Genomic DNA, 23,938 nt, shown 5'->3' with positions numbered 1-23,938 from the left:
AATGCAAATGAAGACCCAGAAGAAATGCTGACGAAATCTCTTAGACCTCTCTCTCACACGCCTTGTCGCAACTCACAGCTATGAGTATGTGACAACGGCGACAACAACGGAAGACAACAACCAAAGACAGCATGACGGTGAGGGTGTTTTTTTTCTCTAGTTTTGGTTTCGCTATGCAAAATTTTCTTCAAAATGAATTTCCCTCCTCCCCGCATTTTGTTTTTGTTTTTTTTTTTAAATATTATCAACAGTTGCCACGTCAGTCGTGAGGCCACAGCCGGGACATTGTACGGTTGTCCCTAGTAGTATTGATAATAAAATTGGAGTTGGTGTGATGCTAAGAGATCGTTCTGGTTTGGTTTTTGCAAGTTTGATGAAGCCTATGTTTTATTGTGTTAATCCTACAATTGCTGAAGCTAGGGGCTTAATCACTCCTATTTTATTGTATCAAGATCTTGGCCTAGATTACTTAATTTTTTAAGGTGATTCTACTCAGGTGGTCCAAGCAGCATCATCTTTGGAGGCTAGGGCAAGGAAGCTTAACTTCTTTTGTTCAGACATAAGAACTCTTTTTGGTAATTCTACTTGGAAAATTCAGCATGTGAGGAGGGAGTTAAATGGTGTTGTTCATCAACTAGCAAGGAAAGCTGTGCAGTTAGACAATGAATTAATAGATATAGATTGTGTGGCTGATTGTATTCAATCTATTGTAATGGCTGATGGACAGCATTGTGATTAATATCAAGATTGCATTTTCTGATTCAAAAAAAAAAAAAAAGAGTCAATGAGAAGAGTTTTTACGATTTTCGAGAGAAAATCATTCCAAAAAGAGAAATGAGAGAGTAAAATAGTTGTATTGCATCTCCAAATCATCAAACACTAGCGAGGATATAGCTTAGTAATCGAAACCTTGGTTGTCTGAGGCTTGGGTTTTTAGAGTGATCAACTTTGTCTGATCCCCTATATTATGCTCCGATTGCGAGGATATATGTGATTAACTACTGCTGTGAATAAAGAATGCAGGTTGTGAGGGCATTGGCAGAGTGACAGAGCAGCTATGAAGTGTAAAGCATAAGTACAGCAGCGGCCATGGTTGGCCTGTTAGCTACATTGTCTTGAACACACAATATATAGTCCAATGTGAATGCGTCTGATCATTATTTCAGATGTTGCACCCCCATTCAATATTGCTGGATCTACAGCATTTGAAGTTGTTCCGTCCCCCCAATTTTTCCATGCCTGCAAGATAAGATAAATGGGGTACAATTTCCCTTAAAGCTCACTTTCTTTACGATTTGATGAATTGTTCTATTGAGGAAAGCTAAGGTACACCATCTAGTGAAGCTGAGGAATATATTATTTTGGAGTGCAAGAGTATACTTGTTTGAGAAAAAGAAAAAGAAAAAGGCAGGCAAAGAAAAGAAATATATATCTAAAAAGGATTGATTTATCATCTATTTTTGGCTTTCCGAGTAAGATGAGAATTTTGAGTTGAGATGGAAATTTAAAATATAATTTTTGAATATTATTATTGTTTTGGAATTTGAAAAAGTTGAATTGGAATTTAAAAAAGTTGAATTGTTTATTATATTTTGTATAAAAATTTGAATAAATTGTAATGATAAGATAAGAATTTTGAGTTACATATTTACCAAACCTGCCCTAAATCGGCTACGTGTACCTACATAGCTTAGAAGATCCTCTATATTCTGTCCCTTCCGGAAGCAATTATTTTTCTGTCCACTTACTATCTCTAGAACTAAGACACCAAAATTAAAAACACCAAACTTCACTGAGAATTGTCCATCCAGTACATACTCTGGAGCCATATGCCCACTGCACATTCATAAAGATAGTAGAAAAATACTTGTTAGAACTTCCTAACCGTTACTTCTGAAGATCAAAGTAAAATTAGCTCTATTTGGCTTGGATACTTACTAGGTCCCCATGATTCTACTCGTATTGTCTTCAGTTTGATCGAGGTTAAACAATCTTCCTACACTGAAATCTGAAATTTTTGGGTTCATCTCTGAATCTAAGAGGTTACTAGTTTTGAGATCATGATGAATAATAGGAAGTCGAGAATCTTCATGAAGGTAAAGAAGCCCTCGAGAAATGGCTATAATTATTTTCCAGCACTTCTCACAATCCAAATTAGTACGTTTGATTGGATCTGCAAATTCAACATAAACATAAGACTGAGCCGAAGTAAATATGGGGAAGTCCATCCTCATAGAAGACATGCATCCCAAAATAAATTGACATGAATGCAATGATCTAAAGGTTATAGTAGAAGTCCAATCGTACCAAAAATGAAGTTATCAAGGCTTGTATTGGGCACAAACTCATAAATTAAAAGCCTTTCATTTCTTTCCAAGCAAAAGCCTAAGACTCTAACTAAATTTCGATGTTGAAGCATAGCCACTAGAGGGCCTCGTTCCTAAATTCTAGATCTCCTTGTCCAGAATCTGTTGATAGTCTTTTCAAAGCTATAACTTGACCATCTGAAAGCTCGCCCTGAAAAATAAATTAAGATAAAGCATATTTAATTCACTCACAGTTCCAAATTCTGGATTTAACATAATGCATATATAGTACACCTTCCTAGAAAAAAGAAAGAAAGAAAGAAAGAAAGAAAAAAAAAAAGAAAAAAAAGAAGAAGAATTAGATCACCTTGTAAACAAAACCAAATCCACCTTGTCCAAGTTTGTTTGCATCAGAAAAGTTTTCTGCTGCAGTTTTGATAATACCAAAGTCAAATTGCAATGACTGCACTTCTAACCTCATCCACAGCCTCACCTGGAAATAAATCAATATTTATGCCAATTATAGGTACATTGTTAAAAGAGGAGCAATACAATATAAAGTTCTTTCATGGAACAACAAAGAGCCTTTCAAAATGAATCATTCATGTTAAAATTTCCCAAACCACAGGGATTGCATGTCATATGTTTTAATTATTTTAGTAGAATTAGTAATTTCATAAAATTCTCTAATTTGATGTTATTTAAACTTTAAAGTTAAAAACTACATAATCTATAAACCAGCTTCAGTTAAAATTCTAAAGGAACCAGAATGAACCAATTTCTTCACTTACTTTCTGGTTTCTTCCTTTGTTTCCTCACTCTTAAATAGTTACAAATGGAGATTAATCAGTCCCACACAAGCTACAACCCGGGACAACTATAATGATAACAGTTGGAGATTTGTTATTCTCCTTTCCTGTAAAATCCAGAAAATGTTCATATTAGAAGTTCTGGCTCTGAATCATAAAGTTAAAAAATCCATCTTAAGATAAAAATGAGGGGGAGAGAGAGAGAGAACAAAATATAATGTTAAAAAACCAAAATTCACGATACTTCAAAACAAGATGGAACATCCATGATCAAAAGTCCCTCAGACGGCCCCGTTGACAATTAGACGTGCTAGTCCCAATTGATTACTTTTTGAAGCAGTAATATTGGTTACGGATGAAGGAGGAGATAGAGATACTGGTGGCACTGGTTGAGGCGATGGCAATGGTGTAGGTGCATTAATATTATCTGTGACGTTATAGAAGATGTAAATCTGAAAATCTAAACTACAGCTAGGTCCAACAACTCTCCTGCCTAGCTTTCCCTCACAACAATTCGAAATTTTCCCAATTGCCTCAAATAAGCATTCACTGCAATCCTGCTCAGACAAATCCAGAGTGCACCACACAAGTGCATAGAGCGTTTTGAAGTTTGGTTCTGTTGCATTTCCTACTGCAAACTTACGTTGAGAACCACCTGATGCAGCTCAACCTGTCAGGCTATCCAATAAAGTCCTGCCAGGGCTGATGCATTATCGATGTTTGACAAAAAGAACTCGGGAGTATCTTCCATGAGACCAAATACATTGCAGTTTGAGTAGCGCAACATGCATTCGTCAAACCAACCTATTGCTTCTTTTTTATTTGGACAGAGCCGATTGAGAAGATATGTAGAGTTTTTGAGGCAACTGCAACAGGCGCCAGGCTCAATATCCCCTCTACAAAGTCCAATTGCATATAGTTGGTCAGGATATTCGCCATAAGAGGAATTGTAGAAGCCATAGTCGATTTTAGTGTTGGAGGATAGGGAGGAGGGGAGGTTTTCAAGGTTTGCCTTCTCGGTACTGTTACTGGTGTAGGTTCCCTGTTTGTCTACACAGAAATGGTTTAGGAACCGAACACAGAGAGAAGAGAGAGATGTTGGGGCTGGGTAGGGCTTGGTCGGTAGAAATCACATAGAAATAGAGAGAGAGACGTCTGCATGTTAGGTAAGAAGAAAAAACGTGGGAGTGAAATGGGGAGGAGAAAAAGTGACGGGGAAGAGAGGGAATTGGGAGAGAAAAAAAAAACTGAAGAGGAAGAAGGAAACCATCGGGGGTAAAGAGAGAAAGAGGGAAATGAGGAGAAGAAAAAGTGACGGGGAGGAGAGGGAATCAGGACAGAAAAAAAAAAAAAAAAAAAAAAAAAAACTGAAGAGGAAGAAGGAAATCATTAAGGGGTAATGAGAAAAAGAGGGAAAAGGAGGAAAAAGACTTACCAACATGGTGCCATTTCTGTGGTGGGCTGGGTTTCACCGCAGGCCTGGGCCAGGATTGGGTCAGGTGTTACATATGCTCTATAAAACTCATCCACATTTAAGACCAGTGATTCTCGTCAAGACTTGCAAAAAGATTCAAGGACAAAAGAAATGAAAAACACTTCAAGAACTTCTTTCTAAGATTTCTTGCAGAGGACCGCATCCCTCGAATTTCATTCCTCTAAAAGGGGAAGCTGAATATTAACTAGTTTCAGAAATCAATCATTTATTTATTAGCTTTTTTTTATTGGCACTGGGTGTTTGGGAACAGTGTCCCAACTAATCCCAAGGGTGCACAGGCCTTGTGGAAAATCCCCTAGTCTGATGGCCCCTATAAATTGTTTGCATCCAGTGGGATTTGAACCTTGGAGGAAGCAGACCACCAAGACCAAGGCCCTTACCACTTGAACCAACCCCTAGGGATATTTATTTATTAGTAACAGAAATCAGTTATTTATAGGGCTAAAATGGGTTTTGTTCAGTTGGTTTTTGAGCATACCAATGGTTCAGTTTTAGAAATTAAGAAATTGAGACCGACCAATATAGTGGGAAAACTGAACAGTTCAGTTACAATTGGTAACAAGATATACCATGATGCTATATAATTTACTTAGCAAACTAATAACTTAATATCAATATTCATGCATAAGAGTAAGTTTATATTAATATGTGAGCATAAATAATAAGGCTAAAATCTCATGCTATAACTATTATTTTTGCATTATGTATAATGTACATAGAATATTTTAAATATTATAGTACATTATGTTCGGTTCAGTCTGGTATAAAAAAGCTCAAAACCGGAATCAAACCGAAATGTTAAAATTTCCAAAATTAGAAACAGAAACGGACCAAATCTTACATAGAAATGGTTCAGTCCAATCAGGTCAGTTCGGTCTGTTTCACGGTTTTTGTTACACCCCTAGTTAATTTTTTTTTTTTTTTTTTTGATGACGAGGTATCCGAGAACTTTCACTGCCCTAGATAAGGCTCTGGTTCTCGACTAATTATCTTGGGCGGGTATGTGTTTGGCTCCTAAGAATCCTACAGCAAGATTCCTGGGCTTTTTTTCCTTTCTGTTTAAATAAGCTATATTTATTATCGACAATAAACTTCTCTTTAAAAGGACATAAGGGAAAAGAACAAAACCTGAAACAATAAATTTGTTGATGTAATCTGAAAACATCTGGTGTTTCTTCAAACAAATCAGTTTATTAAACACTAAAAGGAAGTAATGCTAACCCCAAGCACCTATATTGCAAATTGTTAGCTTCTGAAACACTTTTTTTTTTTTTTATAAGTATGTTAGCTTCTGAAACACTTAGAGATGTTATGCAAAGTAACCAAGTATATTCCTAAGCTTTTTTATAATGTGGCATGAGTAATGTCCTCATTGGACAATGATGTTATTGCCTTCAGTGAACTTTAAAAAAATCACATTTGGGCTCTCAAGTGCCATGTTTCTAAAATTCAGTTAGGGCTCATTTTCTGTGGATCATGTTCTTGACTCTGAAAGTTCTTTTAAGTGCAACAGCAATCTTTAATAATGAAAATTATATACGCAGCCCAGATTTATACCACCATGTCAATCAGAATATCAAGCCTAATAATATAGATCTTTCCGCCATTGACCCAATTAATTAAAATAGATAAGATCTTTTTTGTAACCTATATGGACCTTTGTGTTTAATAGAGCATATGGAGGAATGCAGGATGCCTTGAAGATAGCGAGATGCCCATGGAAGAAATATTTCAGTCAAATCACTTTATAAATGGACAGGGACATATAATATTTATCATATTTCTAATATTTCTGAATTTCTTTTAACCATTAATGGGGTTAACTCTTGTATACAACCCGTCTACTAGGGTTGCGCCCCTCTGCACTTTTAATGAAATGAATTTACTTATCAAAATACTTTGGAGGGAAAGAATAGATTCATGTCATCAATGAGACCCAAAAGTTAACCATGCATACATCCTCACCACTGCAGAAGCTGAATATGTAAGAAGATAACCAACACGGTGACACAGACCTTATCACAATCAAGCACCGAAAAAGACTATAGCAGCGGAAATTTGATTCTAGGAAAATTAAGCATAGTCAATAAGCAACATCAACAGAATAAAATGCAGCTGCACGATATGATTTCACTTGAAAGTTAGCATAAGAAATGGTTCTTTATTTCCATCAAATAATAAAAGAACAAGTCACTAAAGTCACTGAAGAATAATATGGATGAACACCAACCTTGTCAAGATAAATGAAGGGTGTTTCAGAAGCAGAAGAGTTTTGGCAGCATTGACTGGCATCATGCTCAATTAACTGCATCAACTGTAAGCAAAGGTGCAAAATATAAATCCGATAGAAAGTTATAGAGGACCTTTTTCTTTTTCAATAAGAAGTTAAGGACTTACAGACCAGATGGGTCTGAATAATTGAAGAACCAAATATTTTCTTCAACCTTTATTCAACTTCTAGTTGCTCCAAATTAAAAATCAAAGCTTTCTAGTACTGATACCTTGTTCCACATGCGATGCCCAATCACTTCCTTGGGTGTTCATACATGCACATTGAGACTTGAGAGTGAGTGGTCTCCCAGCATTACCTCTAAGAAAAATTTACCATGCACCATTATGTCATTATTTCAACCATTGGAAAAAGTACGAAATATGCTTATGCCTAAGTACTGTTAAATATCTCTTCTTGTCGAAGCCAATGGACATCCTGCTCAAAAAAGGGGGAAAATGGTGATTAGAAAAAAGACAAACAAGCAGTAAGGCATTTAACTAGACACGATCAATTCTTGAGCAGGCAGCAACAACATACTGGGAAACTTAAAATTTAAGGAACACCAAGCATTAAAAGTACAAGCTTCTGTTGGTTTTTCACAAACCAAGCACAATTTATCACGCACAGAATGAAGCCATGCAATCCATGCTAAAAGATTCATGCATGCCTACACCAGGATTGCCCACTCCACCAGATGTGGCTTTATGCTTTTCTAACACAGCTAAAAAGGCAGCTTTTATCATGTAATTCATCAATAACTGATCGACCATCCAAGGGGTCCAGCGTCCCAACCCAACCAAATCTCATCAACTTCAGTAGAGGGTCAGTTTATTGAACACTAAATCTGAGACTCTTAATTATGGATGACAAATTGATTAGGAAAATATATAACTTTTAGTAAGGGGAGTTCATCAGGTTGATCGATTTTGCTTGACCCAATTAGCAACCTCACAAATGATTCTTTTGCAAATGTGGGATAAATAACAAAATATGCTCCTAGCAGCTGCAAAGTCATAAACCAATATTGATCTCAAGAAACACAATACCCAAATTTATTTTTATTTGGAGTGCCATGCAGCTGTCTCTTAGTCTCAGATCAACTTCAATTTTCATACGTGCAAAAGGTGCAGGTCAGAAAAGTCACAATGGGGACATACACTCATGCACAGCCATAGCAGTACACAACTAATGTGGTGATGACAAATAATGATGGCACTTTCAATAAAGAAGTTTGAGGAATAAAGAATTCACATTTTAAGCCGATTTTTGCAATTAGAATATTTTTAGATCCTTTTCCGGGATACATACTGTATCTTAGTGTAGTCTGATACATTGGATTGATTACAACCTACTCAAGGTCTATTACATCGAAAGGGCAGTTCTCTCAAATGAGTATAGTAGGACTTACAAATTTAAGCAGGAAGGAATCTCACTACTTAAATGGGAATCTCAGTAGGTGCCAATCTTTGATAAATTATTGAGAACCAAGCACTTCATTATGGAAAACATTGCTTCTGTAATGTATTTGAAGCTTGAAAAAAGCACAAAGCACACACACGCACCCACAGAGAGAAAGGGGGACTGACCATCTGACAAATGCTATCTGATAGTTGAAGTGCTTCTTCCCACCTGTTAATATAGATGAGCCCTTTGATAAGGTGAACAAATGTACTTAGCTCCACAACACCACCCCTCCTTACCATATTTGCATACAGCTCAAAAGCCTTACCAACTTTACCAGAGCAGGAGAGGCTCTCAATCAAAGAAGTATACATATTCTTGTTGGCAACCGTTATAGGGAAGGATGATGGAATCTCCTCGTGCAGCTCCAGAGCTGCTTCTAATCTTCCAGCCTTGATAAAGCTATCAACCAATATTTTGTACACTGGAACAATTGGAGCTGAATCATTCTCGCTAATCTCCTGTAGAAGCCCAAGAGATGCAATAAAGTCCCTGTTGAAGCCTTCAATAACCTTGTGGTAACTTGATATATGGCTTGGCCAATACGTCTGTTTCATTTCATCCAAAAGTTTATGAGCCTCATCCAAAAGGCCATTGGCACAACAGTGATTTATCAAAACCCTATAGGTCACCAAGTTTGGAGCACAACCCTTTGAGCTCATTTCTCTCAAGAGCAGAAGGCATTTTTCGACTTTACCCACTTTTCCAAGACCATCTATCATAGCAGTATAAGTCACAACATTTGGATTGCACCCTTTTTCTTCCATCATTAGCATAAGCTTGTAGGCCTCATCTGTCTTTCCAACTTTACAGAGGCCATCAATCATTTCTGTGTAGATGACAACATTAGGAGCACAAGAATTTTCTAGCATTTTGGACAAGACTCTCGTAGCGAGATCTAGTCTCTTATCCTTAAATAACCTGTCAATCAAAGAGCTGTAAGTATAGACATTAGGATTATAACCACGCTCTGACATCTTAGCAAACACCTCTTGTGCTTCATCTAGCTTCCCAGCCTTGCAGAATCCATCTATAAGAGCATCATACACAATATGGTTTGGCTCACAACCTTCCATCGACATAGCATCTAATAAATTACGGGCCTCTTTGACCTTGTGAGCTTTGCACAAACCATCGACCAATGCTCCATATGTAAAAATGTTTGGCTCTTTGGAATTACCGTCCTCAATCCTAAAATACATATCTACATCAGAGGTTTCAACATTACCTTTCATTTTGGCATAAATTTGGCAAGCTCTTTCAATCTCTCCAGCTTTACAGTGGCCATCAATCAAAGCTGTATACGTAACAACATTAGGAATGCAACCTTCAGAACACATCAACTCAAAGAGTTCATTTGCTTTGGACAGTTTCCTAGCTTTAAGGTATGCATGTATAAGAGCTGTATAAGTCACCACATTAGCGGCACAACCATCCCTTACCATTTCGTCAAACCACTTACGAGCCTGTTCAATAAGACCAGCTTTACAGAAACTATCAATTAAAATCGTATATGTATAGACATCAGGAACAATACCATTCCTTTTCATTTCTTCAAACAATAAAAAGGCCTTTTCCACTTTGGAGGCATTACAAAGAAAGCTAATCACCTTAGAATAGGTACTAGAATCAGGTATGAATCCCTTACTCATCATTTCGCGAATAACATTATATGCTCTCTCAAATTTTCCAGCACCACAAAGACATCGAGCAAAATTGCTGACATTAACCTTATTTAATACAACCCCTGCATTAAGCATCTCACCATAGGCTTTCTCAGCCAATTCCAACATGTCTGAGCTTGGTAACTCCTCATTTCCACATAAACCACCAATCAATATATTGTAAACTACATAACCTGGCTGGCAATTGCATTTTACCATTTTATTAATCAACTTATAGGCATAAGAGTAATCTCCAGATCGACAATAAGCATGAACAAGGGAATTAAAAATCCTAGGACTCGGATAACAACCTTCTGTGATCATCATACTAAGAATTCTCTTACACCTACCCAGCTGTCTTTTTCTCAAACACCCACAAAGCAAAGTCCTATACGTCACAACATTAGGAATGCAAGAACTAGACCGCATTATGTTCAAGAAATCCATAGCTACCTCAAAAAGTGAAGCTTCACACAACGCAGATATCATTTTTGTATAAAGAATTGTATCAGGCACAAGATCTTCCTTCTCAATCAACGCTAGAGCTTCCCTCCACCTCCCTGCTTTGCACAAAGAGTGGACAAAACAACCTATGGTAAAACCATCCATACTAAACCCCGAACTTGACATCTCTCTATGAACCAAATAAGCAGTGTCCAACCGATCAGCTTTAAGAAACACCTGAACCAATGGATTGTATGTCCATCTTGTGGGTTTATACCCAAAATCCTTGAGCCTCCCAAGCTCCTCCAAAGCTAAATTCCAAAACCCATTTTGGCAACACTTCTGAATCAAGACATTAAGCAAGATCCCAAATAATTCCATATCATCATGTTTAATCTCTCGTAAAAAGTGGTCCGGTATTCTCTCATCATTATCAGCCCCCAATCTGTCTAACAATGCATCATACACCGCCTTTGTGTGTCTGTAACCAATTTGCCGCCCTGCCCATATAAAGAACTTGACACCCAATTCAGGATTTTGTACAAGATTCAACACCTCTACCACCAGAGTTTCATTCAATTTCTCCCTAAACTGCCTAAGAAACTTATGGGTTTTGTCACCAAACCCATCATTATTATCCCGAATAGCATCTGATATCAAAACAGCATCATGCGAATACCTATGGGACTCAAATTTCAGCCCCAAAGACCCACCATCAGCATCATGATCCACCGAAGAGTCACGAAGAAAGGCAAAGTCTTCGGCCGAGACTGACTCGACACGCGAATTCTCCAGTAAAACCGGGTCATGGGGATCGACAAGTCCTTCGAGATTGTCTTGCGAATAGGTGGACATGAAACTGGCAACGATGGAGAAGAGAGTTTGGCCGGAAGTTTGAAAGTTATGGCGGCAAATTTTGGATGAATGGAGGAATGGGAGTGGAGCTTTGGAGGGGAAGGTGGGGTTGGACCTAAGAGAGGGAGAGATTGCAGGGAGGAGAGTCTTCATCCCTCTTTTGCTCATTCTTTGATGAGACAGCTAGAATTTCTTTGAAGTCGAGTGGTGGGTTAGGGGTTTAAGGTATGGCGGCGTGTGGGTAATCCAGCCCGTGCAAGCAAAATGTGCACGCTAAGAGCAAAGGAGAGACGTTCGGCAAGTACGGCCAGTGACGGCCAACTTGGTCTGACAAATGAAGAGGGATGAGGGTGAAGGGATCAGGTTACTTCTGACGAGAATCCCACTGGTTTCTCGACTATGGCCAGCACCAACGATTCTGCGCTTGGAGTTAGGCACAGAAGGTAGCCGCAGGCGGGGGGAGGAATATCACTCGGGGTTCAAGTAATGAACAAAATGTAAATAAATTGAGCATGTTACAATAACAGTTACATAATATATTTATAAAAAAAAAAAAAAAAAAAAAAAAAATTAATATGAATTGAAAGAAGTTTCTCTAATCTAGTTGGGAGAAAAACGTTATTTTAAAATAAATAAAAATTAAATATTGAAATAACCTCATAGTTTAGCCCTCACACGGTTGATCATCGATTCCTTTACTTTTAAGCCACGTTTGGATATAAGAAATGTTTCATCTTATTTCATTTTATCTCATTATAATAATTTTTTAAAATTTTCAACAAAATATAATAAATAATTCAACTTTTATAAATTTTAAAATATTAATAATATTAAAAAATTATATCATAATAATATTTTAATTAATTTTTAACTTTCATATCAACTCACAATCAAAATCACATCTAATTAACTTTTTTATCCATCTATTCTCAATTTCAGTCAGCTTAATTATTTTGTCACATATATGTTAAATCGGCTAAAAAGAACCTCATCACGCAGCACGTAAGCCGCATCATTATTAATCAAAATATCTCAAACAAGGCAAAATAAATAATAAATAATTTAAATTAAAAAAATTATAAAATATTAAACAAAAATCAGAAGGGGAGGAGGAACAGTCAAGAGGGTGGCCAGAGGGCCAGGATGGCTACCCCTTGATGATGTGACATGTGGCACATTTTGATTGGTGATAATATAGTTTATGTGTCACGTGACAAGGATTCCATTTGTCGATCTAACGAATGTATGACAGAATGACCTAATCGACCAAAATTGAGAATACATGAATGGATTGATTCAAATTCAAAAGTCTAGAAATAACCAATTTAACAGCCAAAAGTAATTTTATAATTAATCCAAAAGATCATTTTGATTTAAAACCACTTATTGGGTGGATGTGCAGTCTTTATAACATTCACTTACTTAAGTCCAGCCTCAACAATGGTATTGAAGAAGCCATTTGTTTTAGAGCATCCACATTGACACATGCAATATTAGCAAAAATTTAACTAATTTAAACATAAAAGATTAGGCATTGTTGTGTAAGTTTAGTTATGAGCTCCACTAACTCAATATATGTCTCTAAATAGAAATTTGAGAAAAGATATTTACAATCGTAAATTGTGCAATCGACACGTAATTGTTTTAAAAAAATGAATAAAACATGAAACCTACATGAAAAAATAATAATTTTTTTATTAATAGACCTCACTCTTTTCCAAAACGATTATGCGACGTTTATGCACTTCATGATTATACGTAGAATTACTCGATTTAACCCTCTTCTTGTTATATTATTTTTCTCTCCTCAGATCTTTCTCCCCTGCTCGTGAAAATCATATCCTTAAACGACCTTCCCACGAAAAACTATCCTATGCCTGTTCTAGGATTTTATTAACATGTTTCAAAATTGATTTACTAAATTTTGAGGCTATCGTCCCCAAATCTTCTTTTCCTTAAACAAATTTCAATAAAGGTATTAGTTAGTTGTTACTTCTCTCTCTTATGCGGGTAACATGAACTATTAATTGATACTTCCAGCTTTTATTATTATTATCTCAATTCCACTTGTAACAATGGAGATTGCAAGACGTGGAAGAAATTTCTAAAAAATGCAAACGTGTCAATAAGTTTTGGTTAAACTATAAACCTAAAGTTGTTGTGATGAATTGAATTACAGTAATAATATTTTAGAGAATTCCTTAGGACCGGTCCGGCTGTTATTAGCCAAATAACAGCCTGCCAATCACATAGTTACACGTATGACTTCCACCACACTTATCCTAAACCAACAAACATCAGAAAAGGGCAATCTCTCTTTTGCATGATTTCAACCTGAAGGAACTCCTCTCGCACCCCCCTTCGTTGAATCTCAACATAAAGGAACTCTCCATCAATCGCGTTGGCTTCTTCGAATCTCAACCTGAAGGAGAACTCTCCACGAATCACACCCTCTTTGTCGAAGCTCAACTCGAAGGAAATTCAGAACCCCTCTTCGTTGAAGCTCAACCCCCCCCCCTTTTTGCACGGGGATAACCATTTATGGTATGCCCCATTTATTTGATCTTGCTTGTTTTGTAAAATAAAACCAGTGGTGGGTAGACTCGCGATGATCTTTGGGATCGATATGAGCCGATTGGACTTACCTGGTTTGTTGGCAAATTGATTGTACAAGAAATGATGTTTTTGCATTTTGCATGTTTGATAAGAGTTCTAAGATTACGTGTTTGATTGTGGTGGTGCAAAAAGAGGCAGTGAGGAAGAGAGGGGCAGAGAGGGGCGGTGAAAATGAGAAGGAAGAGAGGGGGAGCGAGGAAGAGATGAGTGCGATTTGAGGGGCACTTTCTGAGCTGCGTCGGCGTTGGCGTCGGACTGAGATGCTTTAGTCGACATCGGTGTCAGACTAAGATGCTTGTGTTGGCGTTAGACTGAGGCCGGTGCACAGAGAGCAGCGAGGAAGAGAAGGGCAGAGGGCGGTGCAAATGAGAAAGGGGCTAGCATACGTCTCAACCTTGATTTTCTATGGTGGAGTGTATTTCTCTTACAGTATTTTTTCTATGTGGCTTGAGTTGAATGGAGGGCTGTTTTTGTGAGATTTGCAGCCCGACCGCTGTGAAGCGGTTCTCTATATTTTAACTCCATGTGATAGTATTAAAATGATTTGGCTAATTAAATCTTAATGTTTTCTTGGCACCACTACCCTATGCGAAAAGTTTGAACAGTTCTGACATTGTTGATGACCTATTTGGCTATTTCTATTTTTGGTGAACTAGAGCATTTCATGTAACAATCTAATATTATTTTTTTTTAAGGTTACCTTTTCCACTAGTCCTTTCTTATATTTGAGCCAAAGCTTAGTGGGTAACTTTAGAGAAAATATGCTTGGGTTCCATGGTTGTTGTCCAAAGTTCAGTTCAGTATTGTGCTAATCATTTTGCCTTAAAGTTGATGAGGAAATTTGCTATGATAGCTATTTTTATATGGTTTGAGGTTTAGAAATTTGCTTGGGTTCTACAGTTGCTACCCAAAGTTAAGTTCAAAACTTTGAGTTCTATAATTTTGCCTTAAGTTTTATGATTGATGTTTTGAGTGCTACATTGGAAACTTTAAGTACAATGTTTGAGTGCTATATCTAGAACTTTGAATACAATATTTGAGTGTTAGTTGTGGGAAAACATATATGAAAATTCAGCAAACTTTGAGTGCTATGGGAAAGCATATCTAAAATTGTTGTTCTATAACTTTTATAGTAGCTGTCTACTTGTTCTTTGATTTGTTAGGCATGTTTTTTTAAAATAAATACTTTTTTTGGGGTGGGGGGGGGGGGGGGGGTGACTTTGTACAATGTAATATTGTTAAAGGATGGACCCACAAATTGATGAAGATCCTTTATTTACCACTCTCTTGCAAAGTGGTAAATGTATTAACAATCCCCTACGGCTAGTATTTTCCATGATAACGTTGAGATCAAGATCAAAGTGACACAACTCGAATGGGAAGTAAGGGCACCAATTAAGAAATATCAACAGGGTGTGTCTTTCACCATAGAGGAAGACAACCTCCTTGTATCAGGTTGGCTCAACATTAACATAGATGCTATATGGGAGGCCAACTAAAAGTCCACACAATTGTGAACAAGAATCCATGATTACTTCAAAAGCTTTAAAAAAACCTAACTGGCTTGACTATTCTGTAGTCTTGTTGATTAATCGATGTTCAACCATCCAAAATGTGCGAATATGTTTTGTGCTTGCTTGGCTTAAGTTGAATCAATACATCCAAGTGCTACCACTGAACAAGACAAGGTATGATAATAATTATTATAAAGTTGCGATGAACTATGTATTTATATTTTTATGATTGGTGTTTAGATTGAAAAGTCAAAGATAATGTACCATTTGATACAAAAACCACCTTTAATTTGGACCATTGTTGGGACTTACAAACCAAAATGACAAGTGGGTATGGATCATTTGTCAACAAGGAGAAAGGGAGGCTGCTCTACCATTTTAGAGTCTATACAAATATGGGGTAATAACATTTGCGAGAGTGTGTCTGTCAATGCCAAGAGACCACTAGGCAAGAAAGTTGAAAAAGAAAGGGAAAGAAAAAGGAAATGCAAGGAATCATCACTTATTGATTTTGCTGATGTGTTAAGTCTCATGGAAAGTGATAAGAAGATATTGATGACTAAGAAATGGGAAGCAGTAAGAAAGGCTCCAAGGGACAGGTCTGAATTGATACACCTTAAGAAAAAGAAGACAAAGATGAAAATCATGAATTTCGATATTGATAACATGAATGCGGCATAGCGAGAATACTCCACTACTCTCTGTCTCAATCTTAGTATATTTGGTGTTTGTTTTTGTACATTGTAGTGGCTAGGATAACTTTAACTTTTTATGTATGGTAACTTGATCTTTTGATGTATATCTTGAGCATAATGGCTGGACAGATGTGTATTTGTTTTATGTATATGCTGAGCATAATGGCAAGACATATGTATATGTTGATCTTTTGATGCATAGTTTGAGCATTGTTGCTGGACAGATGTGTAGGTTTTCTTATATATATACTAAGCATAGTGGTTGCACAGATGTATGGTTTTGTTTTTTTCTTTTTTGTTCTTTTTTATTATTATTATGCATATCATGAGCATAGTATAGTGGCCGGACATATGTGGCTAGACAGATGGCTTGAAATATGTATGAAAATATGAACAGATTTGTAGTTTTTTTTTTTAAACCACTTGCTACTTGCTGATTTTGATTTTTTTTTTTTATTATTATGTTTTGAGATTGGTTTATACTATGGTTTGATGCATATTTTGCAATTAAATGCTTGGTTGCAATTACTTGGGACAATTAATTATTTGGTTGCAATTTTATGTATTTTGATTTCTAGGTTGTGGGATATAAAAGTTCCAAGGTAATTTTGTACATATTTTGATGCTTTGTGTTTGACAATAAAGTTAGTTTAAGGTTGTTGGGTAGCTTTTATGTGTTTTGAGCTGTAAATTATTGAAAATTATGAAAACTAAAATAAAAAAGTATTTCAAAAAATATATAAAAGATATACATTAAAGAATAGATAAAAAAACAAACAACAAAAAATTACTAAGTTTCTCTCTATAACATAACATTTTTCTTTCCATACACATAACCATTTGTACATTTCTCTTGCATTCAATGGTGGCTATGGGTGTTTGATGGTGTGATTTTGGTTGTTCTAGAAGGCTGGGGGCAAGGTGTTTTACACTGCTTACCGAGATGGAGATAGGGGCTTCATCGCACAAAGATGTACTAACTCCCGTGGTGCTTATATGGCTTTGGTGGAGTATGGTGGGGGAGGTCGTCAGACCTTCATTTTTATACCAGAGGACAGGGGTGGATTGGGTTGGAGGAAGCTGGTTGAGGCTTTGAAGGGCTCTGTGAAAGAAGGAGGTTCTATCCATATACCTCCACCAGTGACGATGGGAGGCTCCTCAGGCATTAGGACATACAAGGAGGCTTTGGAGAAACTGAGGGTCTTGAAGCTACCTTGTGAACCTGTCAGACTAGATGGGGCAGGTCTGCTTGGGTCAGGTGGAGGGTCCCTTACGGAGTGTGAACAGAGTAGAAATGGAAGTGGTAGGGACATGGTTGCACCAAAAAGGAAATGCAGCTCCAGGTACTGGGTGATCTGAAGAAGTAGCTTGAGGAAATGAATGTTAAAGTCAATTCCCTTATATGGTGAGTTGAGGGCAAAGACGCTGGGCTTCAGTGTGTAGTGAATTCGGGCTTCAGCATGCAACAGGGTCAGGGACAGTGCCAGCGGAATGGGCTTAAGGAGAAGGAGAAGTCCTAGGCCATGGGCCCATGAGAAGTTTGGCCTTGTGAAGCCAAACCCCCCGTCTGGAGGCAACATAACCAAACTGAGGTTGGCCGATCGAGGTGTGGGCAGGTCTCGACAGAGACCCACGAGCCATTGGTGCTGGCAATGACCCAGGTAGCTTAACGACGAGTGTAGACTTGCCTCTAGTGGTGCTGTCGCAGGCATTAGTTCTCGCAGAGCTGGAAAATGGAGGTCTATGCCCTAAACTCGTCGGCGTTAGGTGGCCAACGGGGCCTCAACCTTCACTGACAGAGCTGATAGCTACCGGCAATGCTTATCCAATGGTGGCGATGGAAGTGCTCGACGAGGGGGCCTCAGGACTTTCAGAGGTCGTCGTTTGGTCTTAGTGTGATGTGGAGAAGGTCTTTGTAACCTTGTTGGCAGAGCTTGAGGAGGGGGAGATGGCTCAAATCTTGCCGTTGGTTGAGCTTGAGGAGGAGGGGAGGGTGGAGTCACAAGTGGATGTTCTGCTAAAGCTCGTGTGAAGGAGAAGGGGGAGGTAGAAGGAGAATGATCCCTAATCATTTGTGAGTCCCCCTGAGTTACAACAGAAGAAGATGGGCTTTTCAGGGATGATCCTACTCCAATAAGGATTATTTCTCCTTTTACTTCATCTGATTGGATTCTAAAAAAAGTAGAGGAGCTTCAGAGTTGAATGGGGATATCCTGTGAAGTTTATGAAGAACAGTTCAAGGCACTCCTAATAGCCATAAGGCATGACATCAACATGGAGGAACAGGGACAAAGAGAAACAGGGAGTTAAAGAGGCCAACTTGGTCACTTAATTATGATGGAAATGAGGGTAGTGCGAGTCATGGATGCAACAAAGGGAGGGCTGGAATAGTTGATAAATGAAGCTTAAAATTTTGATTTGGAACGTTAGGGGGCTGAAAGAGATTAACAAACGCTTCCGTATAAGATCGTTGCTTAGACAATGGAAGGTGGATGTTGCCCAGATGACTAATACAAGAGGGGGGTGAATTGAGTTGTATTTGAAAAAATAACAATTATAAATCAAATATACAATATAAAATATAAACAAAATGCGAAACAACAATAAATATAAAGAATAAGGGTAAGAGAGAAGCAAACTCAGTATGTTAACAAGGTTCGGCCTCACTGCCTACGTCCTCAAGCTACCCCTTGAGGATCCCCAAATTCACTATTCAACCTCCTTCAGGTGGAGATAGAAACCTATTACACCTCTGAACAACACCGCTACAAAGGATCCGTGTAGAACACCCTCTACACTTGCAATCACTTTACACGTGGTGATTCAACTATTCCCTGTGTAGAACACTTTCTACACGCACAAGGGTTATATACACTATTTTACTGATACAAGAGCTGATAGTGGGTAGGTTATCAGAAAACACTCCTCAATGAGTGAAATAAGAACAATACAGTACAAATTATATCTCTCAAAATGAACAAGAGTTAAGACTCAATGCTTAGAGAATAGAGAATGAAAGCTTTGAATGAATGTTGTATGCTCTTGGTGTTATAAATGTGAAGCTCTTAAATGATCTATTTATAGGCATATGAGACTTCATATTCAAATTTAAAAAGATTCACATGTCAAAAACAACATCATTCACTTTTCAAAAATTTCAAATCTAATCTTTTTACTTTTTGTATATGACAAAAGGAGCACACTTTACTTTTCAAATTTTTCAAATCTAATCTTTTTACTTTTTGTATATGACAAAAGGAACACACTTTACTTTTCAAAAATTTTAAACCTAATCTTTTATTTTTTGCATATGAAAAAAGGAGCACATTATACTTTTCAAATTTTTCAAACAAAATCATCTACCTTTTGCATAAGTCAAAAAGAGCATCAATCACTTTTGAAAATATTCAAATAAAACATGCACATGTGAAAGATGACAATCAATCATCTTTAATATTTTCAAAGTTCAAACATTTAATCATGTCATGCACATGTGAAAGATGACAATCAATCCTCTTTCAAAATTTTCAAATTTAATTTTCAAAATATTCATGCACATGTGGAAAAAGTATTTTAATGTTTTATGATAAAATATTAATTTTGAGTCTTAATCCTAATTTCGAATTTTTAAGAGATTTACAATTTGCTCTATGAGTTTTAATGTGAATTTGTTCCCTTCTACTCATAATTGGTTCCTTGATGTGCTTGACTCCAACATGTAGATAACTTGAGTTTGAGATTCCTTTATTCTCTGAATTCATTTGTTATCATCAAAATCTATGTGTAGATATATCATTACACAAAACTTGAAATCTTGCGTTTAACAATCTCCCCCTTTTTGATGATGACAAATACTTGATAGAGCCTAAAGCCTGTATTAATACTTAAGCTCCCCCTGAGAATGTATGTTAGCTTTTCAAGCAAAAGTATAAATATAATTCCAAGCATATATAACAAGTTTAGCAATTCAAACAATGTTAATGTTCTAATCTAAAACTTCTCCCCCTTTAGACATCATTAAAAAGGTTCCGCAGCAAGTAAATGGACTGAAGAAAACGGTGTGTTAGTAGAAACTGTAAATAGTTAAAAAAATTAAAGCCGCCCGTGACCCGACAAGTGTGGCTGGAGATTTGAACAATCGTCTGATATTGTTGACAAACAATATTGAGGGTTCTGAGTTTCCATAAAAAAATGATCATTTTCGCCCATCTGATACCCTATAAAATCAGTCTTAAAATTCATCCAATTCGCATCAAATCTTATTTTCATCTTTATGCAGAAAGTTCAAAGAGCCAAAGTCTGTGCTGATTATTAAAGCCATTCTTTGCATGTCCCCTGCCACCATGTGTGTCCAAAACAAAGAAATGAGGACTTTTCTTTTCTTTATTCTATGCATGGATCCTATATAAGATTTTCCTTCTAATTTCCTACATGCAGAAACATATAGAAACCAAAAAAAAAAAAAAAGCGCCATCCATGTGCAAAAGTAGTGCTTTTCTTTTTGTCTACATATGTCCCAATGAAAAGTCAAAGACCAAAAAGTTTTTAAAAACAACACTTTGTCTTCTTTAACCGAGAGAGAGTATATAATTTATCACAAAGCTAGCTAGCGCATGCATGAGTAACCAGGTCCTCTGTGCCCATGCTGTCTAAATATCTGCGTAAAGGTCACAGTTAGAAGTATTATTTAAAAGCAATAAAAACAAGTAAGAGAAATAACATAGATAGAAAATTAAAAATAAATTAAAAAGTAAAAATAAAATATCAAAAATATATTATACATGTGAGAAAATATTACCCAATTAAATTACAGGTTCTAAAACTAGGCAAAAATTACGATTTTAATCAATTTAAATCACAACTCGTATTTATGCCGATTAACCATTTTTTCATCTAAAACCAATAATAATGTCATGAAGCAATTAAAATACATTAATTTTAGATATATAAAATATGCAATATTTCAGCTCAAATTGAATCCAGAGGATCTGCCAAGATAGGAGTACTACGAAGGCCCAACTCACTCAGAGGGGGAAAGGAAAACCTAGATTCTGTGCAAATAAAAGGGAGGACGTGACAAGTCCCCGCCATCAAGGGAACCTTATATAGGTAGTCCATGGGGCCATGCTCCCCTCCCTTTGTCTGGGAAACTTGCATAACCTACCGTCCATCATGTTCGACGCAACGCTCGTCACATCATCAGTAAGACCCCTATGGCGCGGGTGCCAAGAGAGTCAACCGCAAGGGAGACAAAAAGGACACTAAAGTACAAAATGAGACATGGGTAGACAAAGATTCACGGAAGCAAATGAATTTATCGAAAACCAGTCCATGCAATCAGCAGAGTAATAAAAATGAAAACTTTACATTAAATAAAATAAAGCCAAAAGCTAAGGTGCTAGGCTCACCTAAAAAGTCTCAGAATCTTCCTCAGACTCAATAGGACCTACCTGCAGAGGATTTGGAGCCGCCGCGGGCACCGCGAGATTAGCCTAGAATGCACTAGGGATCAGGTCCACCCTTACTTGAGCCCCAGGGTCGAACATTGCCAAACTGGGTGTTATTGAGTCAAGGTCCAGTGACAACAACTTGCTCCCAAGGTTTGACAACAAGTAACTCTTCAACACCTCACAACCTGAGGAAAAGCCATGGTACCATGCTTCATCTTGACATACCACACCCGCAATAGCTCCAACCACAACTGATGAGAAGCGGCCTCTACTTTGGCATTCGTGGATCTCAGTGCCTCCAGATCAACCCTCATGGCTTTCAGAGACTCCCGCCTCTTTGGAAAAGACTCAAAAATTTTTAGGAAGGTTCTCTTAGTGAATTGATTGAGCTGAATTATTGCATTTTTAATGCTTTTGGAACAAATATATATTAATTCTTTCATTACTTTATCATTGGTTTTATATGGAAAAATGAATAAATCAAAGTTGTAATTTTAATTGATTAAAAGCATGAATTTCTGCTTTAATTTTATCAGCTGTTGATTACTATGGATTATGGTACATATCGCTCGAGCGGCAAAAAGCCGCTGCTCGAGCGAATTCAGGTAGATTCAAACGCTCGACTTCCGCTCGACAATGGGCTCGAGCGGGTGTGCGGGAAAGGTGATCGCTCGAGCTGAGGCATTTGGCCGCTCGAGCGAAGTCAGGCAGAGTGGAACGCTCGATGTTTGCTCGACCATCCGCTCGAGCGAATTTAGGCAGAGTCGAACGCTCGATATTCGCTCGACACTTTGCTCGAGCGAATATCGCATTTTACATATTAGTGTTTATTCCGCAGTCAGAGTATATAAATGATTTTTTACATCTTATGGCAGACTTTTGGCCTGGAAAACTCTGTTTTGATTAGAGAAACACTTAGAATTTATTTTTTCTTTGATTTTTGTTCAGATTCGGAGAGTAGGATTCATACAATCGATCATTCACGCAGCTACACAATTTCCACTGGATCATTCACTCACACTACAGCAGATTGAAGAACTCCTTGAGGGGTCCAATTGCCACTGCAGCTCAGCCTCCTCCACCGCTTCGAATCTTCATCTCCATTCAATTGGCTTGATCTTTTCAATTCCCTACTTGCTATTTCATTTCAGTTTTAAGTTTCTGAATTATTTTGGAGAATTTTGATTTAAACGTTTGAGTAATTTATTTGTTATTCATTTAATTCATGTTATTTATTTTTATCGTTTCGTTAACCTTTCATTTTAATAGTGATTACAATTACGGTGGTTTAATTTGAGAATTTGTGATTTGAATACAATGATGAACCCTAGAACATTGATTTTGGGGCTTTTCAATTTTCAGTGCATGTTTTGTCAATTACTTCCTAATTTAGTTTAATTCTTAATTTAGTTTTATTAATTTCTGAGTTTAATCTATTAGTCCTTTACATTCCAATCCGACAATCAAAATCTAAAAACATGAATCTAGTCCATGACTAGTACCCTTTTCTATCCATTGCACATACCATCATTTTATTTTCTCTTTGTGAAGTTTTTCACCTTTTTCAACGAGTTTAATTTTTAAGTAACTTTCCCTGAGGAGACGATCTAGGAATTTATTCCTAATTATTACACGACATCCTCCTGCACTTGGGATAGCTTTAGTGCTACTCATTTTTGAGTGAGTCAAGTTTTTGGTGCCGTTGCCGGGGAAAGTATTTTAGCTTAAATTTAAACTCGTTATTTTTGTTATGCTCTTTAAACTGATGTTTCATGTCATGGGTGAGGGACAGTTCAAATAGGTTGCTTAGAGTCACATCGAGTGTTGAGAGTAGTATACACAGTTTGGAGATAGATAGCTCTTTTATCTTTTCTATTAGTGAGTCAGGTGAGGAAATTGAAATTGAACCAGAAAACATGGCTGCACCTGCACCACGCACTCTTAAGGATTATTTGCAACCCACTCGCACCACTACACCTTCATGCATAGTTTTACCTGAAAATGCACCTAATTTCTCTATTAAGCATGTCATGATGTCAGTGATACCTCAGTTCCACGGGATGGATTCTGAGAGTCCTTACCAGCACTTGACAGATTTTGAGTTGGCGTGCACTACTTTTATCACTAGGGCTGTTACTGATGAATTCATTAGACTTCGTTTATTTCCTTTCTCTTTAAAGCATAAAGCGAAGATTTGGTTTAATTCTTTGAGGCCTAATTCTATTTCTAGTTGGTCTGATATGCAGCGTGAATTCTTACAAAATTTTTTTCCTTTTCAGAGAACTCAGTTTTTGCAAGAGTAAATCAGCCAGTTCAATCAGAGACCTGATGAGACCTTTCAGGCCAGTTGGGAAAAA

General features: G+C 37.1%; 3 protein-coding genes across 5 annotated transcripts; all 3 read right to left on the bottom strand.

Moving 5' to 3' along the window:
* Positions 1-1,563: 1,563 nt before the first annotated feature.
* On the bottom strand, positions 1,564-2,799 carry LOC122313862 (cysteine-rich receptor-like protein kinase 10). The gene is made up of 4 exons (XM_043129145.1): positions 2,674-2,799; positions 2,308-2,517; positions 1,939-2,173; positions 1,564-1,836 (listed from the first exon to the last, which is right to left on the bottom strand). Exons 2-4 carry the CDS (start codon positions 2,417-2,419, stop codon positions 1,641-1,643), a joined length of 543 nt encoding a protein of 180 aa, XP_042985079.1. The 5' UTR covers positions 2,420-2,517; positions 2,674-2,799; the 3' UTR covers positions 1,564-1,640.
* LOC122313845 (pentatricopeptide repeat-containing protein At1g06710, mitochondrial-like) lies at positions 2,786-11,797 on the bottom strand. 3 transcript variants are annotated; one of them, XM_043129122.1, is made up of 5 exons: positions 8,469-11,797; positions 7,112-7,317; positions 6,841-6,924; positions 3,098-3,222; positions 2,786-2,799 (listed from the first exon to the last, which is right to left on the bottom strand). In XM_043129122.1, exons 1-2 carry the CDS (start codon positions 11,472-11,474, stop codon positions 7,273-7,275), a joined length of 3,051 nt encoding a protein of 1,016 aa, XP_042985056.1. In that variant the 5' UTR covers positions 11,475-11,797; the 3' UTR covers positions 2,786-2,799; positions 3,098-3,222; positions 6,841-6,924; positions 7,112-7,272. The 3 variants fall into 3 exon arrangements, with proteins under 3 accessions (XP_042985056.1, XP_042985065.1, XP_042985071.1); XM_043129131.1 differs by lacking the exon at positions 2,786-2,799 and adding an exon at positions 4,551-4,628; XM_043129137.1 differs by lacking the exon at positions 2,786-2,799 and adding an exon at positions 4,551-4,594.
* Positions 3,229-4,244, bottom strand: LOC122313870 (cysteine-rich repeat secretory protein 38-like; the record flags this gene model as incomplete). Its single annotated transcript, XM_043129157.1, is given in 2 exon segments — positions 3,229-3,807; positions 3,810-4,244. Coding segments are annotated over 2 exon segments (846 nt in total), but the record flags the coding sequence as incomplete, so codon positions are not given.
* Positions 11,798-23,938: the final 12,141 nt, after the last annotated feature.

Source organism: Carya illinoinensis, chromosome 1, assembly GCF_018687715.1.
Source record: "Carya illinoinensis cultivar Pawnee chromosome 1, C.illinoinensisPawnee_v1, whole genome shotgun sequence".
NCBI classification, from domain to species: domain Eukaryota; kingdom Viridiplantae; phylum Streptophyta; class Magnoliopsida; order Fagales; family Juglandaceae; genus Carya; species Carya illinoinensis.
This window is presented reverse-complemented; position numbering and strand designations above follow the sequence as displayed.

Bases quoted from the DNA above. Each gene is read 5' to 3' on its own strand.
- LOC122313845 (XM_043129122.1), bottom strand. From the start codon at position 11,474: ATGAGCAAAAGAGGGATGAAGACTCTCCTCCCTGCAATCTCTCCCTCT. The intron at 7,318-8,468 runs GTCAGTCCCCCT...TTTTTTGAGCAG, and splicing joins CAGATAGCATTTGTCAGATG to GATGTCCATTGGCTTCGACA.
- LOC122313862 (XM_043129145.1), bottom strand. From the start codon at position 2,419: ATGCTTCAACATCGAAATTTAGTTAGAGTCTTAGGCTTTTGCTTGGAA. The intron at 2,174-2,307 runs GTACGATTGGAC...TTGAATTTGCAG, and splicing joins CCTTGATAACTTCATTTTTG to ATCCAATCAAACGTACTAAT. The intron at 1,837-1,938 runs GTAAGTATCCAA...ATGAATGTGCAG, and splicing joins AGTAGAATCATGGGGACCTA to TGGGCATATGGCTCCAGAGT.